This window comes from Stenella coeruleoalba (genome assembly GCF_951394435.1).
Source record: "Stenella coeruleoalba genome assembly, chromosome: 3".
Lineage (NCBI taxonomy): Eukaryota > Metazoa > Chordata > Mammalia > Artiodactyla > Delphinidae > Stenella > Stenella coeruleoalba.
The window spans coordinates 55,735,848-55,754,414 of record NC_137148.1 but is presented as its reverse complement, the minus strand read 5'-3'; the positions used below and the strand labels follow the sequence as shown (position 1 = coordinate 55,754,414).

General features: G+C 40.9%; 1 protein-coding gene across 2 annotated transcripts in view; it reads right to left on the bottom strand.

Annotated features, from left to right (window-relative positions):
* Nucleotides 1-13,939: 13,939 nt before the first annotated feature.
* Nucleotides 13,940-18,567, bottom strand: part of MCCC2 (methylcrotonyl-CoA carboxylase subunit 2) — a 63,688-nt gene continuing 59,060 nt past the window's right edge. For both annotated transcript variants that reach the window (XM_079918954.1, XM_079918955.1), the window contains one exon: nucleotides 13,940-16,600. In XM_079918954.1, the coding sequence (XP_079775080.1) occupies nucleotides 16,483-16,600 (118 nt within the window). In that variant the 3' untranslated portion in view covers nucleotides 13,940-16,482. The remainder of the gene's footprint in view (nucleotides 16,601-18,567) is intronic.

The following is an 18,567-nucleotide window of genomic DNA, read 5'->3' as shown; positions in this document are numbered from 1 at the left end:
AAGAAAGGTCTGGGGGCTTCCCTGGTGGCACAGTGGTTGGGAGTCCGCCTGCCGATGCAGGGGACGCGGGTCCGTGCCCCGGTCCGGGAGGATTCCGCATGCCGCGGAGCGGCTGGGCCCGTGAGCCGTGGCTGCTGGGCCTGCGCGTCCGGAGCCTGTGCTCCGCGACGGGAGAGGCCACAACGGTGAGAGACCCGCGTACCGCAAAAAAAACTAAAACAAACAAACAAAAATTTAATCCAAATATTTATGTGGTATGAATGGATGAAGAAAGAGAGGAGGGAAGAGCTTCAAAATGGTGGTTCTGTGACTCGATGTGACCAAGGACACAGATCCTTTCATCCTGCTGTGCCACACACAATGTCAGCTTCATCCCTTGATGGGCAGCAACAAGTCTCCAATCCCAGAGCCACATCCCCACAAGACAAGATCCATTAAAAGAAAGAGACCACATTTCTGGCTCTTCCGTGGAGCAAAGAAACATCTCCTAGAACCACCCTTCTACAGACTTCCTCCCATGCCAATTCCTGGGCTAATCACTGGCAAAGAGAATGAGAAACCTGTAAACCAGGCAGGCCCACCTGGAGCTGAGCACTGACCAGCTTCCCTAAGGCATGTGCATGCATTCATAGGTATGAATAACTGAAGAAAAAAACAAATAGAGCTCCACAGGAGAGAAAACAGGAGGATGGGTGCTGGGCAGACATCCATTACAACATCTCAATGGAAAAACTAACTTATGGGGTCAGGAAATCAAACTATATTAACTGGTAATTTTGTTCAAAATCAGTAGAGAAAATATCCTGATTTTGGAAGGTGAAAGTAAGAAAATGCTAACAGTAAGGACATAAGACCCACAAAAAAGTAATTCCAGTTAATCTCACAGAAATCTGAGAGAACACCTGGCCTCTGAGATCGCACAGGTACACTCCGTGGGCAGAGCGGTCAAGAATCCTCCAAGAACATAGGAGGCACAGGAAAGGCAACAGTGCAGAGCCCATGCATGCTTAAATGAATAATAAATATAACAACAGACAGCATTCCTCAAGCACTTGCTCTACACTAAGCACTTTACATACACTAGCACACGAAATGTTCGTAAAAACTCAGCGAGGGGTTATCAGAGATGAAGAAAATGAGGCTCAGGTGGGTTCTTACTTGCTCAGCTTCATAATCCTAGTAATGAGGGAGGCAAGACACAAACTCAAGTTTATTTGATTTTGAAGATCATGCTCTTGGTCACTCATCTACAATAACTAGATTCTAGAGAATTGGAAGAAATAAGCTAAACAAGTTAAAGCATGGTCCACACCAAAAGCTCTGAAGGATACCAGTGTAGCATTGGTAGCGTGCTTTCTCCATCTTCAATTAACGAACCATTCCTAAATACCCACTCTGCCCTGAGACATCCTCTAGGTCACCTGGCCAACCAGTACCAGCATCCCCTACAGTCTTCTACTAGAGTGTGGCCCACAGACCAGAAGCCTTGGCATCGGTAAAAGCTTGATAGAAATGCAGAGCCGCAGGTCTTACTCCAAACCTAGTAGTTTAGAATTGCATTTTAATAAGATTCCCAGGGCTTCCCTGGTGACGCAGTGGTTGGGAGTCTGCCTGCCGATGCGGGTGACGCGGGTTCGTGCCCCGGTCCGGGAGGATCCCACATGCCGCGGAGCGGCTGGGCCCGTGGGCCATGGCCGCTGAGCCTGCGCGTCCGGAGCCTGTGCTCCGCAGCGGGAGAGGCCATGGCGGTGGGAGGCCCGCGTACCTCAAAAAAAATAAAAATAAAAAATCAGATCCCCAGGCAATGCATAGGCACGTTAAAGTCTGAATTACCACCCTACAGCATCCCTGACATCTGGGCTCCTCTAATCTTTCCTGGGACAGCTAGGTCCATACCCACACAGCTCTCATTATTAGTAAATTCTTACTAAGCTTCCCTGATCATTCTACACCTTCCCCTCAGGCTGCTATCTCAACTTGCAAATGGCAACCCTTCAGATTTGGGAAACACCTATTACGCTTCCCAGTAGTCCTCCCTCTCTAAGTTCCTTCAATATTTTCCAGATCATACTGTTTATTTCCTTGATATCAGTGGTCCCTGACCTAATATGTGCATTGGAATCACCTGAAAATACCCAGGGGTAGATCCCAGGAATCTGTGTTGTTTACATACTCCGCAAGTTCAGCCAAGGCCCAGTTCTACGCCTCAGAACCACTGCTCTGCATGCCCTCCAGTTTGTTAATATTCTCCCTAGAATACAGCTTATGGAGCTGAAGACAATGCTTTGCCTTAAATATAGGCATTATTATGGCCCATAATTAGAGCAGCCTAAAGTGTGACTAGCTCTTATAAGGAGTCTCATCATACTGTTAACCCTTATTAAGCCTGCCGATAACCAAAACTTCAGGGTCTTTTTTTTTCCATATGAACTGCTGCAAAGCCAGGTTTCCCCAGTTCTATACATAAGCTCTTTATCCTTCTTTAGAATTAGATGTAGGACTATGTACTTATTACATAAGTACATATGTACATATGTACTTATATATATGTACATATATGTACTTAAAATTCCTCTTGATGTTTTGACTCCTTAATTTCACCTGCCAAGAGTCTTGAATCTTTAGTCCATCCTTTATTGGAAGGCAGTAAATGGACTGGGGGAAGTTAGCCTCTAGAATCAGACATGCTTGGGTACCATCAGATTTATGTTATTGAGACAAATGGCTCAAATGGCTATACACGAGGCTCTGTAACTTAAGAAGCCAGCTCAATGCCTGACAAGAAATGTTCGTGCAATATAATATTTGTTGAGTGAATTAATGATGTAATGACTGATAGCAGTGATAACCAGGGAGACCGGTTAGGAGGCTCTGGTACTGATACAAGTGAGAATAGATGGAGGTCTGAACTGAGGTTGGTTGAGTGATAAAGAAGGAGGATTTAGGGAGCTATTGCGAGGTAGAATCAATAACATTTATTGGGCAAGAATAAGAATGTCAGGGTAAGGAAGAGGGAAGAATCACAGTGACACCCATGCATCTGGACTGAGCAACTAGGAGGATGCTGGTGCCTGGCGCAGGACCATCCCATATACTGCCTCAGCCCATCCCACATGGTTGCCTAAAGGCTCCAGGGAAATAGGAGTATTCTCCATCACCTGCATGTGTGTTTAATTGAAATGAGGCTGATAGCTTTATGGACCTAACTCAATTGCAGCACAGATACAATTGATCAAAAATAATCTCCGGATAGCCCTGAAGATATTATGCCAAGTGAAATAAGCCAGACACGAAAGAACAGATATTGTGTGATTCCACTTATATAAGATACCTAAAACAGGCAAATTCATAGTGACAGAGAATAGAATAGCTGTTACCAGGGCCTGGGGAAAAGGGAAGAATGGAGAATTATTTTTTAATGAATACAGAGCCTCAGTTTGGGATGATGAAAAAGCTCTGGACATGCGTGGTGGTGATGGTCGCACAACAGTGTGGATATACCTAATACCACTGAATTGCACACTGAAGAATAGTTAAAATGGAAAATTTTTATGTATGTTTTGCCACAACAAAACATGTTTTAAATGTACCTCAAGTTATCAACCATCCATGTGGATGAACATTCCCCTTTTTATCTAGTTACGGTTGGTTGGGAGCGAGGAACTGACAGAAGTCGTCAGAGGCTTAAACCCTCTGTTTAATTCACTGAGAAGTGACAACAAAGTCACTAAGGCATAAAGAACTGACTCAGAAAACAATTCTGTGGAAGCAAACTATCAGCTGCTGCTATGGCCCATGATACGTCTCCTGTTTTCAGGTGTTTGTTTTTGCTCTGATCCTAGTTCTTTCCATCACCTTGAATAAATCTCATTAGAAACTTTTAGCTATGGGTAACCACTTTCAGCAAATAGCCTGAAATAAGGTACATAAAGATGTCAAAATAAGGCAAACTTTTGTCTGAGCTGTGAGCTATACCTAAAAAAAAAAAAAAGGAAAATACGATCTGAAATTTAAGATTGTAAATTTATGGAAGTGTCTCGAGATGCACAGTGGCTCCATTTTGAAATCTCCTGATCTAGCCGTACCCTGTGAAGTGACTCTCAGCCTTGGCCACACACTGAGACCACTTGAGGGAGCTTTACGAGTTGCATCCTGAGCTGAAAGAGTCTGATCTGGGGCTTCCCTGGTGGCGCAGTGGTTGAGAATCTGCCTGCTAATGCAGGGGACACGGGTTCGAGCCCTGGTCTGGGAGGATCCCACATGCCACAGAGCAACTAGGCCCGTGAGCCACAACTACTGAGCCTGCCCGTCTGGAGCCTGTGCTCCGCAACAAGAGAGGCCGCGATAGTGAGAGGCCCGCGCACTGCGATGAAGAGTGGCCCCCGCTTGCCACAACTAGAGAAAGCCCTCGCACAGAAACGAGAAAGCCCTCGCACAGAAACTAAGACCCAACACAGCAAAAATAAATTAATTAATAAACTCCTACCCTCAACATCTTCAAAAGAAAACCACAGCTTTTAAAAAAAAAAAGAGTCTGATTTAGTTGTCTGGGGTCCAGCCTGGGCAGCAGAATTTTTTGTAAGCGGAGTTCCTCAGGTGATTCTAATGTTCAGTCCAGGCCGTGAATCACTGGCTTAGAATTTAAGACAAATTCACCCTACCCTGAAAATGGGAGAGGGAGAGAAATGTACCTAACCAAAAACATACAAGAATGATCATATCACCAAAGCAGAAGTTGATCTCAGAATCCTAAAACTTTAGAAGGAACTTCAAGATAATCTAGAGCAGTCAGTGGTTCTCAAAGCACAATACCCAGATGAGCAACCTCTGCATCAGCAGGAAATGTGTTAGAAAAGCATATTTTGGGGCCCACTCCAGACCTATGGAATCAGAATCTGAGGTGGAGCCCAGCGATCTGCATTTTAAGAAGTCCTCCAGGCCATTCTGCTATCAGCTGAATTTGAGAACCACTGTTCTAGAGCAGTTACAGTGAGCTTTAAACAATATCCCATCACGCCCCAAAGATTCTGATTCAAGGATTTTTTTTAAACCTCCTCAGCTGTTTCTAGTGGAAAACCACTAATCTAGTCCCACCCCTATATTAAAAGAAAAGGAAAGACTAGCCCAATATTAGACAGCTAGTTAGTACCACCCGCTAGAAAAGAGCCCAAATCCCTTGATCCCAAATTGAGCTCTCTGTCCAGCAAGCAATTCAAGTTCTCCTACTCAGAATGCTAGATCCATTCTAGTATAGATTTAAACTGTGACCCAGTCTGAAGACTCCATTGTCCCTTTACTTATAGGGCTCAGTTCTAGGAACCTGATCCTCTGGTTACCTTTCCTATATCCCTCATGGTGGAAGGAGAAGGTTAGAAGGCAGGCCACATTAAAATCAAGACGACCAATATCACTGATGAACATAGATGCAAAGATCCTCAACAAAATACTAGCAAACAGAATCCAACAGCACATTAAACGGATCATACACCATGATCAAGTGGGGTTTATTCCAGGAATGCAAGGATTCTTCAATATACGCAAATCAATCGACGTGATACACCATATTAACAAATTGAAGGAGAAAAACCATATGATCATCTCAACAGATGCAGAGAAAGCTTTTGACAAAATTCAACACCAATTTATGATAAAAACCCTGCAGAAAGTAGGCATAGAGGGAACTTTCCTCAACATAATAAAGGCCATATATGACAAACCCACAGCCAACATCGTCCTCAATGGTGAAAAACTGAAAGCATTTCCACTAAGATCAGGAACAAGACAAGGTTGCCCACTCTCACCACTCTTATTCAACATAGTTTTGGAAGTTTTAGCCACAGCAATCAGAGAAGAAAAGGAAATAAAAGGAATCCAAATCGGAAAAGAAGAAGTAAAGCTGTCACTGTTTGCAGATGACATGATACTATACATAGAGAATCCTAAAGATGCTACCAGAAAACTACTAGAGCTAATCAATGAATTTGGTAAAGTAGCAGGATACAAAATTAATGCACAGAAATCTCTGGCATTCCTATACACTAAGGATGAAAAATCTGAAAGTGAAATCAAGAAAACACTCCCATTTACCATTGCAACAAAAAGAATAAAATACCTAGGAATAAACCTACCTAAGGAGACAAAAGACCTGTATGCAGAAAATTATAAGACACTGATGAAAGAAATTAAAGATGATACAAATAGATGGAGAGATATACCATGTTCTTGGATTGGAAGAATCAACATTGTGAAAATGACTCTACTACCCAAAGCAATCTACAGATTCAATGCAATCCCTATGAAACTACCACTGGCATTTTTCACAGAACTAGAACAAAAAATTTCACAATTTGTATGGAAACACAAAAGACCCCGAATAGCCAAAGCAATCTTGAGAACGAAAAATGGAACTGGAGGAATCAAGCTTCCTGACTTCAGACTATACTACAAAGCTACAGTAATCAAGACAGTATGGTACTGGCACAAAAACAGAAAGATAGATCAATGGAACAGGATAGAAAGCCCAGAGATAAACCCACGCACATATGGTCACCTTATCTTTGACAAAGGAGGCAGAAATGTACAGTGGAGAAAGGACAGCCTCTTCAATAAGTGGTGCTGGGAAAACTGGACAGCTACATGTAAAAGTATGAGATTAGATCACTCCCTAACACCATACACAAAAATAAGCTCAAAATGGATTAAAGACCTAAATGTAAGGCCAGAAACTATCCAACTCTTAGAGGAAAACATAGGCAGAACACTCTATGACATAAATCACAGCAAGGTCCTTTTTGACCCACCTCCTAGGGAAATGGAAATAAAAACAAAAGTAAACAAATGGGACCTAATGAAACTTAAAAGCTTTTGCGCAGCAAAGGAAACCATAAAGAAGACCAAAAGACAACCCTCAGAATGGGAGAAAATATTTGCAAATGAAGCAACTGATAAAGGATTAATCTCCAAAATTTACAAGCAGCTCATGCAGCTTAATAACAAAAAAACAAACAACCCAATCCAAAAATGGGCAGAAGACCTAAATAGACATTTCTCCAAAGAAGATATACAGAGTGCCAACAAACACATGAAAGAATGCTCAACATCACTAATCATTAGAGAAATGCAAATCAAAACTACAATGAGATATCATCTCACACCAGTCAGAATGGCCATCATCAAAAAATCTACAAACAATAAATGCTGGAGAGGGTGTGGAGAAAAGGGAACCCTCTTACACTGTTGGTGGGAATGTAAATTGATACAGCCACTGTGGAGAACAGTATGGAGGTTCCTTAAAAAGCTACAAATAGAACTACCATATGACCCAGCAATCCCACTACTGGGCATATACCCTGAGAAGACCAAAATTCAAAAAGAGTCATGTACCAAAATGTTCGTTGCAGCTCTATTTACAATAGCCCAGAGATGGAAACAACCTAAGTGCCCATCATCGGATGAATGGATAAAGAAGATGTGGCACATATATACAATGGAATATTACTCAGCCATAAAAAGAGACGAAATTGAGCTATTTGTAATGAGGTGGATAGACCTAGAGTCTGTCATACAGAGTGAAGTAAGTCAGAAAGAGAGAGACAAATACCGTATGCTAACACATATATATGGAATTTAAGGGAAAAAAATGTCATGAAAAACCTAGGGGTGAAACAGGAATAAAGACACAGACTTACTAGAGAATGGACTTGAGGATATGGGGAGGGGGAAGGGTAAACGGTGACAAAGCGATAAAGAGGCATGGACATATATACACTACCAAACGTAAGGTAGACAGCTAGTGGGAAGCAGCCGCATAGCACAGGGAGATCAGCTCGGTGCTTTGTGACCGCCTGGAGGGGTGGGATAGGGAGGGTGGGAGGGAGGGAGACGCAAGCGGGAAGAGATATGGGAATATATGTATATATATAACTGATTCATTTTGTTGTGAAGCTGAAACTAACATAACATTGTAAAGCAATTATACTCCAATAAAGATGTTAAAATAAATAAATAAATAAATAAAAAATAAAATAAAATAAAATCAAGACGAAGTAGGAATAAAATAAAATAAAAATACCAATGGCTCCAAAATAAAAAAAGGAGCCTCACAAATACTTGCAAACATCCATATAATAAATGCAAAGTGTTTTCGTTTCAGAAGGGATTATGGACAATATATTTACCATTCATTTAAGACCAGCACTGTGGTCTTAAGGCTACCCAAAAGGTCACTTTAGGCTATCTACGAAGTCACTTAGTTCTTCTTTCTGTCTCTTGGTATGGCTTTAAATTATCCCCAGTGGAAGATTGTCAGATTTTTTAACCAGATTGCCAATTAAAAGTAACCTAGGGCTTCCCTGGTGGCGCAGTGGTTGAGAGTCTGCCTGCCGATGCAGGGGACACGGGTTCGTGCCCCGGTCCGGGAAGATCCCACATGCCGCGGAGTGGCTGGGCCAGTGAGCCATGGCCACTGAGCCTGCGCGTCCGGAGCCTGTGTTCCGCGGAGGGAGGGGCCACAGCAGTGACAGGCCCGCGTACCGCAAAAAAAAAAAAAAAAAAAAGTAACCTATAGTCTTATTCAGTGACTTATTTCAGCAATCAAAAGGTTGCAGTAAACTGAGTTTCCCTTGGACTTCCCCGGTGGTCCAGTGTGTAAGATTCTGCACCCCTAATTCAGGGGGCCTGGGTTCGATCCCCGGTCAGGGAACTAGATCCCGCATGTGTGCCGCAACTAAGAAGCCCGCATGCCGTGACTGAGTCCACATGCTGCAACTAAAAAAAAAGATCTCTCATGCCGCAACAAAGATCTTGTGTGCCGCAACTAAGACCCGGCGCAGGCAAAATAAATAAATAACAATAAATCTTTTTTAAAAATACAAAGTAGAAATACTCAAATCAGTGTTCTTAAAAATAAAAAAATTGAGTTTCCCTTGTGGCAATTTAAACACCCAATCCAGCCTCACTATCGACGGTGGTGGGAAGTTACAACCCTCCTTTGAATGTTCTGAGTCTGAGGGTCAATACCTTAAGTTTACTTTTCTGTTTACATTATCTTTTTTACTTAGTTTCAGTGTTCCAATGGTTTCATTTCTGAAAAGTCTTGTTTTTAGTGCAGGCAGTAAAGCTTTCACCAAGTTGGAAAATATAGAGGAATTTATTTTAACCTATGGCTTGCAGAACATGCTACCAGTTAGTGTTTGTTGCTACAAGCTCTGGAGCCTGACGCTGGCAAATTTTTTTCAAAGATTGTTGGAAAAATGTAGGATGCCAGGATACCCCGGGCTCACAGAGTCCAGCAACCAGGTTAGTGCCAGGGAGCCCAGAGCAAGAATGAATGAACAGCCTCATCAACTCCACTGGAACAACTCAGGGCCAGTCGCCTTCCATCTTTGTCCCTCTGCTCAAGAGTCAAAGCACTGGAGAGAGTCAGCCTGGCCAAGCCTCGGTCACGTGTCCAGCTCTCGGCTAGGGACCAGGGCTCTCTGCTTGACATGCTCACCAAGTTCGCACAGGAGAGGGGTAGTTCCCAAATGAGAATGAAGGTGCAGAAGGAGCTGAAGGGGTACTAGGCAGGTGGAAAGACCCTCCCAAGTCACTGCCTCACTGCTGCAACAGGACAGGGGCCATGTTCTGCTTATCTTTGCATCCCATCCCAAAGCCAGACACACAGTAGGCCTTCAGTAAGTGTTTGTTCATTTGAATAAAATAAACTCTGACAAAAGCTGACGAAGCTGAAGAATGCATCATCATCCTGCTAAATGTTCTCCACCATGAGTCTCACCAAGCCAGCCAGTGCGTACACTTACGTGTAAAATTTTAAAAGTCCTTAGCACGCCCTTTTTGTTTTCCCCTCCAGCTTCACTTCTAGTAAGTAGTTCTGGTCATGTTTTCTCTTCAGAAAGTTCTCCATTAAATCCCCACCTTCTAAGACCTTCCCTTCCCTCAAATCCTCACCTCCTCTGCCCACTTGCCCTAGCACTGGCAGAGATAAAGGGGACATGAGGAGGTGGAAAGAAAACTTGGGCCTCTGGAAAAAGAAAGAAAACTGATTTTGGTCCCCTGCCATCTTCCCCAAGTTCACACAACTTTTTAGTAGCAGAACTAGGACTGAACTGGTTTTCTCCCAGTTCTTCTCAGTCTAGTGTTCTTTCCACGACCACGACGCCTCCCATGCATTTATGCTGAGTCTTCATAACTTGTTACTGATGTGACATTGTCACCTAGACACAATTTTTAAAAATTAAAGGAAACACTCAGTTTGTAAACCATTTAATTCTACTAGAAGCTATTTCAGTATCTGAAAGCACCAGGGTCATCATTATATCCCGCAGTACTTGTACCATAAATGTACATTTATAGAGCACAATTTAGCAACATGCCTTAAAGGTCTACATACACTTTTGGGAATTTGTACTAACAAAATAATCACAGTCATATAAAGAAAGTACAAGATATTTGTTGCAGCATTATCTATAATAGTGAGAAACCAGAAACAACCTAAGTATCCAACAATAAGAGAGTGGTTAAATCAAACAGGGCATCTATACAATGTAATATCATGCAACAACAAAATTATTGTAGAGGAAATATTAAATGACATGAAAACATGTCAACACATTTATACTACATTAAGTGAAAATGCAGATTACAGAACAACCTTTTTGTGAAAAAAATTCCTACAGATAGAAAAAAGAGAATAGTATACAAGAAAATATTAATAGCAGTTATCTCTAGGTGGTGAAATTACAGAGAATTTTCACTTTTCTTCACTGTCTAAATTTTTACAAATAACATTGTTGGATTTTTAATTATAAATAATTTTGCAACAAAAGTTATTTTTAATTATCCTACAGCTATAGGAATGTGATGGATAGAGCTATGGTTGAAAATGTCAAGTACATCTTCTACAGAAACCTCTTGATACTAGTCCGAGTTCTCCAAAATTCTACTTGCTCACATCTTACAATTAATATCTGCTCAATTACACATTAAAAAAAAATGTCTTTTCTCCAGCTTACTTCTGACAAGTAGTTTGGTCACGTTTTCTCTTCAATAAGTTCTCCATTAAATCCCCACCTTCTAAGACCTTGTCCTCTCTCAGACACTCCTCTCCATTAACATAAGCTCAAACCTGTGATTTGGGTCATCTTTGTGAAAGAAAAAGCTTCCAGACATACTGAAATGCTGGCTGCGACAGAAAATCAAATTACCCCTGCCTTACGGTAAATTCTTCTCTTGAGTCATTTACATAGTTCTCTAGAACATTAATGCATATCATGTGTTTGATATCATACTGAAATCTATATTAAAATTTACACATCAGGCAGACAGCCTCTAGAAGCTGAAATCAGCAAGGAATTCGATTTTCCCCTCAAAGCCTCAGAAGGAATGCAGCCCTGCTATTTTGATTTTAGACTTCTGATCTCCAGAACTGTAAGAGAATAATTCTGTTTTAAGCCACTAAAAAGCTACAAAGCAGGGCTTCCCTGGTGGCGCAGTGGTTAAGAATCCGCCTGCCAATGCAGGGGACGTGGGTTCTAGCCCTGGTCCAGGAAGATACCACACGCTGTGGAGCAATTAAGCCCGTGCGCCACAACTACTGAGCCTGCGCTATAGAGCCTGCGCGCCACAACTACTAAGCCCATGCGCCTAGAGCCCGTGCTCTGTAACAAAAGAAGCCATGGCAATGAGAAGTCTGCTCACCGCAACTAGAGAAAGCCCATGCGCAGCAATGAAGACCCAACGCAGCCAAAAATCAAATAAATTTTTTTTAAAAAAGAAAGCTACAAAGCAGCTATCTGGAATACTGGCTTGTAAGAATCATCAACACCTGATGTGTAACATCAATACTCAGTCCATGATAGTGAGTTACAGAGAGAGCAACCATACATCCCAGGCTGCCTGATCAGTCCTGGCTCACACCTGTTTCCCAGTGTAATTATTAGCAGTAGGGCCCTTTCACTCTCAACCGGCCCAGAGTGCATGGTCAATTATACAGTCACGTTGATTATAAGCCTCCTGATCTGGAATGCACATTTGCCTACAAAGGTCAAAGGCAGACAGAAATTTCATTTAGCTACAAGAACAACTTTATCCTTAGCATCCTGATTCCAGATACAAGAGAATCCAAGGCACATTAAATAATAAATTATTTTTAAGTGTTTGTCGAAAGGCTTTTTTCAAAACAACAACAAAAAAAGTCATCATTAATTATTAGTTGTATTTAATTTGTACCATTTATAAATATTATAAATGACAGGAGACCATAAGTGTCTAGTTCATTTTCTTGCCATTTTTCTAAATACTGAATTTCAGAGCCCATCACTAGAGATCCAGTTTTGATCAGGACAGTCAACAATCACCCTTCCAGAACACCATCATCAATACATTTTACAATTAACAAGAACTACGTGATCTCCCCTCCCAAAAGTCTTATTAATGAAATCATTCAAAAACCTGCTCTTGCCCCTGTAAATGTAATATACAGCCTCTAGTCATGCCTTGCACGTAACCATGCATGTTTGGTAAATGATCACTTTTTCACTTGCACAGTCAATAGTGCCTTGTGCTAGTGTGACAAATTCTCATTTGAAAACATTTTTCTTGAAAATTGAAAAATAGAAGTAATTTTGTCTCTTTTTCATACTGTAAGCGCCCAGAAGGGCTAATTTAGAGACTAATTAGCTGTACATTTCTCAAAATTCTAAGTTACGCATATTATCCTGGCTGAAATTATTTTTAATAACTAAAATGTTTAAAAAATTCTCATTAAAAAAGTTAGTAGTTACGTGAGGTGATGGATGTGCTAAGTAACCATACTGTGGTAATCACTTCACAATATATGTGTACCAAGTCATCACAGTGTATACCTTACAGCTACATAAGGGTGTATGCCAATTCTATGTAAATAAAGCCGGAAGGGCAGACAAAAAAGGCTGCCTATTTTGGTAAAATGTTACAAATGTTTTTTATCAGTTAAAACATACAAAATAATTTAATTAATTTAAGTGTGGTGCCAGCGATGACCGTGATTTTTCCTAAAGAGAGAAAGGTAAAAACACTCCTAAAATATCCATGAATCTTTGACTTGTGGATGGTTACTACCCATGGAATACCAACTAGTCTTGATAAAAAATCATTTTGATTTCTGACCTGGTTGTAAATGTTAACCGAAATTTTAATATAATTTACTATTTAAAAATACTCACTGTGTTCCTTTGTTGGTTGGCAAACTAGCCGCCATACGCGCAGGCCTAGGAGAGCTGAGGAAAGAGGCAGCCGCTCCAGGTTGGGAGGTGGCAGGTTTAATAAGACAGGGAACTCACAAACGAGGCTTGGCGGTGGCAGCCGCAAGACGAGAGCGCCTCCCCGCCCGCCAGCCAGAATCTTCAAAGTTTATATAGAGGCCTTATCGGGGTTCGGTCACGTATTTAGTCCAGGTGGTCTCAGCAACACCTTACTCTCTCAAGGCTTCCTGCGGCAAGCTATGGGGATGGCATGCCGTAGGGGAGAGGGGGAGGAGCCAACGATTGACTGGCTGGTTCCGGGTCAGGGGTCATCTAGCGGGTCAGGGGTCAACTGGCAGTCACGTCCTCCCCATGACCTCCTCAAACATTCTTCTGAAAATGCAACTTACCCCTGAATTATGATCTTCTATCTATATACTTCTCAAAAAACTAAACTGAGGCCTTCCCTGGTGGCGCAGTGGTTGAGAGTCCGCCTGCCGATGCAGGGGGACGTGGGTTCGTGCCCCGGTCCGGGAAGATCCCACATGCCGCGGAGCAGCTGGGCCCGTGAGCCATGGCCGCTGAGCTTGCGTGTCCGGAGCCTGTGCTCCGCAACGGGAGAGGCCACAAAAGTGAGAGGCCCGTGTACAGAAAAAAAAAAAAAACTAAACTGACTTCTGATACACACTGCAGCCTAAACTGAACATCACACACAAATGTTTGAAATATTAATTTTATTAGGAAAGCATTTGATAGTTGTTTTAGATCGTATAATCAATCACTTTATTTTAAAATGATGTGGCCTGAGGATACAATTAAAATATGGACTTTTCATTCATTCAACAAATATTTGAGCATCTACAAGTGCCAGGCATTGGAGATACAGGCCAAACAGGAGGATCCCTGCTCTCACAGAGCTTACATTCTAGCAGGAGGGCAATATTAAAGAAATGTTTATACTTCTTATAAACATATAAGACAGAGAAAGTGACAGAGGAAGAAGATGGTGCTCTACAAGGGCACACAACAGGTGCCTAACCCAGCCCAGGGAAATCACAGAGACAAAAGATAGGTGTTTAAGTAGAAGGGAGAAGAGAACAGTTCAGGCACAGGGAACCTCGTAGACTCTAAGGGGGCAAGGACTTCGTAGGTTTAAGGAACTGGAAGAAGTCTAGAATGGGTGGAGCACCCAGTGTGAAAAGAGGAGTCAGGGAGATGAGACTGAAGAGCTGAGGATCAAGATCCATGGAGGCCATTAGGGGTTTGGCACTTCAGGGAACCAGTGAAAGAAGTAAGGAAGGAAGCAGCATGACAGATGTGCACCTTAGAATGGCCATTCTAATTCCAGAGTGATGGAGAGATTGGACTAGGTAAGACTGGATGCAGGTAGACCCCTTCTAAGGCCTGCATAAAAGACAAAAATAGTAGGGGAATTCAAGAGACAGTTAGGAGGCAAAATCAACAGAACTTGATGATTGAGTCTGAGGTTCCTTAGACCTGTTAGATAGACAGGTCTGGAGCTCAGGGGAGAACTATGTTAAGAACTGTCAACACAGGAATCATCCCCATTCAGATGGCAACTAAAACCATACGAAGGGCTGAAATGGCCCAGCGAGAATAAATCAAGCCATGTAAAACACATACATTCAAGGATGAGGAGGAATAAAACTCAGCCATAAAAAAGAATGAAATCTTGCCATTTGCAACAGCACGGATGGACCTTGAGGTCACTATGTTAAGTGAAGTAAGTCAGACAGAGAAAGACAAACACCATAAGGTCTCACTTATATGTGGAATCTAAAAAACAAAACAAACAAAGCAAAACAGAAAACCAAGCTTATAGATACAAAGAACAGATTGGTGTTTGCCAGAAAGGAGAGGGGCATGGGGTGGACAGAATGAGTGTGGGGGGTCAAAAGGTACAAGCTTCCAGCTTGTCCTGGGGACGTAACGTACAGCATGGTGACTATAGTTAATACTGTACTGCATATTTGAAAGTTGCTAAGCGAGTAAATCTTAAAAGTCCTCATCACAGGAAAAAAAAAGAAAAGTCTGTAACTGTGCTTGATGATGGATGGTAACTAGACTTATTTTCGTGATCATCTGCAGTGTATATAAATATTGAATCATTATGTTGTACACCTGAAACTAATATAATGTTATATTCAATTATATCTCAATTAAAAAAAAGGAAATGTGCCAGTGGTAGGGAGAAGAGAGAATGGGGAGTTATTGTTTAATAATAGAGTTTCAATTTGGGATGATGAAAAGTTCTGGAGATGGATGGTGGCAATATAAATGTACTTAATGTCACAGAACTGCACACAAAAAAGTGGTTAAAATGGTACACTTTATGTTATGTATATTTTACCACAATTATTATTTTAATAAGAATAATTAAACAATAAGGAGATACTTTTGTGCTATTTGTATCTTTCAGAATAAGAATGCATTCACATATGACTAATGAAAAATCAAGACAAATGGTAAAGGGAAGGAGGAATGAGCAGAGGAAGTGGGGCCTGCAAAGGAAACTGAACAAGAATGGCCACGGAGGCTGGTGGAAAACCTAGAGTGTTACAGCAATGGAAGCTAAGGACAGAATTTCTAGGAGGAAGTGTTTGACTGATTTGAATGCGCCAGAGAATTAAATCAGGTAAAATCGGAAAAGGACCCACTGGTTTCAGGAACATGGAGGTCAGTGGTGACCGTGGAGAGGGCTGTTGGCAGTAGAAGCCAGAAAACGAGAGGGTGAGGAGAGAACGGGTAGGAAACAGAGCCCAGAGTGCAGACAAGAAGTCTGACAACTACGGAGAGGAGGACGGTGGTGGCTGGAGGGAAAAGTAACAGATGTTTATTTTTAAAAGTACATTAAAATATCACCATGCATAATCTGCAACGCAATCAGTTCAGTGGAAATACAACTTTATGTTAAAAATCTCAACAATACCTGGAATTTACAGATTACAGAACTTTTCATAGTACTTATGGCTTAGAAAGGATAACTCTAAGTTATTCTCTTCCTTTTCAGGGTGGTAAAGCTGAGCCATAGAAAAATTTCTCTAAGAGAATTTACAAGGAATTGAGCTGCATCAAATAAATATCTTCACTGATTCTTTATTTAAAGGTAGAAAAGTATAATGCACTGTGTTAAGAAAACAATTTTACTGTAATAGCCACATATTGAAAAAGTCTAAAATTTTAAGGCTACTAATTTATTAATTTTTGGTACATGTCCAACGGAAGATGCTTTATATTCCAATTACATCCTCAAGATACCGAAGTTAGTCTTCTGGATGGGTGCGTTGAGGGCTGCACTAAGGCTGAGACCCAGGACCAGCCTGGTGTCCACTGGATCGATAATCCCATCATCCCACAGCCTGATAAAAGAACAAAAACCGAGTGATTAGGAGTCCACCACCAAACCACCAGTTATACACCCTATGCCCAGAAATGCCGAGGAGGTTTTCCTTCAGGTAATATGTGGATCTACTGATTGGCTACTATAATCTCGCAATGGAAACAATGTTCAAGAGGGGAATAAAGAGAGAAAGAAAAATAACATGACTCTTACACAGCTTTAGGAACAGCTTACTACAAGGAACTTCAAAATAAACCCTGGTTTTATTTATTTCAGGAAAAGCTTTCCTGTCCCTCCTCTGCCCACACAAACATACAAGTCAAGTTGATATATTACTGTTATTATTATGAAGAACCGCATAAACCAAGGTAACAGTCTCCAACCAAAGCCCCTACTAGAAAAGGTATATTCCCCCAAACTCTTAAGAAACTAGGAAAATTACTGAATAGACTTCAGTACATTTTATTAATAAAATAAATACCTTCATATGTAGTTCTTTATTTTTTGCTACAATAGGAAAAACAAGTAATGGCTTTAAACTGCTTTCAGAAGAAACTCAAGTAGAAATCTTAGTTTGCTTTTCATGGACAACCTCACATTTATAAAAAAAAAAATGAGTAAGAAATATTGTTTTTTAAAGGTCATTAGTGGGTGGCAGTTTTGCTTTCTTTAAACAAACTGCCTTCAGTATCTGGACATAGCATCAATTATTAAACCATACTTACATCGACAGACCATGAATGAAATCATTGCTCATAAAATATTCACAATAGGGATCTTAAAGTATCAACAGCCAAAAAAAAAAAAAAAATATTACTCTTGTAGTTTGTAACCCGGTCAATTGATTACACTCCCTTCTGAAGCCTACAGCAGAGGAATATAGCAAGCATGATGGTGCCAGGGCTGTTCCAGGTAAGAGGCCCTAATCAAATGTCTGAAAAAGTTTGATTATAAAAACAACTGAGCAGAAGAAAATTGGCATGCGGTACATGTAACATGCAAGGATTAAGAAAAACATAGGAGGTTACAGCACTGTACAGATGATGACAGAGCTCTCCGAAAAGACAGGTCTAGCCATGTTGAAGCCTAAACAGACCACAGAGTTTTATTGTTAAGCTGAGCTTTATTAAACCAGAGGAAGGTGCCATAAGCTGGCTTGAAAATCCTTTCATCTTTGAAACAAAGTTGGTGTCTCCATGCCACCAACTGTTTCAACAGAAGGGTGAAACATCTATAAATTAAAAGAAAAACCTTGTTTTTCAATATTAATTTCCAAAGATAAGTCTATCTGGGCCATATGCTCTCCTGTCTTGAATATCATCCACTAAAAACAATAATAATCTAAGTATGAAAATAATAAAGGATTCAGTCTTTCTTAAGAGATGACTTAGCCAGGGCTGAAAAACAAATTAATGGTTCACACAAAATATGCTATTTTTCAAAGTTTAATACTCTAACTGCCCTTGTGAATTTCAAAGTCTTATGTAAAAACAAACAAAAAACTGTAGGTGAGCTTACAATGTATATTTTCTCTTTAACCTTTTATATGATTTTCTATTTCCTCTTTGCTTCTACTGGCTACTACGTAAGCCTATTTAAATGATGATAAAAAGAATGTTTATTTCTTAAATCAAAGACTACAAAATATTTTGTTCTCAATTAAGAGAATCAATGACCCACCACAGCAAAATATACCTGTACATTTTTGCTTGCAGAAATACATGTTAACAAGAAGAGAAACAGGCTTTTCAAAAATCCCAAATGGTATTAATTGAATTTTGAAACTAATTATGCTCTGAGAAATAAATACGTTCAATCTTTCCTGCCCCCCAACATCAGGAGCAGCGCCTGCCACAAAAGATGCATTTGAGGAGCTGACACGGATTTTAACGTTCGATTTTCTTTTCCCCCTCCTCTCCAGTCTGCCTTCACGATAAATGGCATAAATCACAGCATAACCCAATTTTTAAAGGACACAAATAGTTA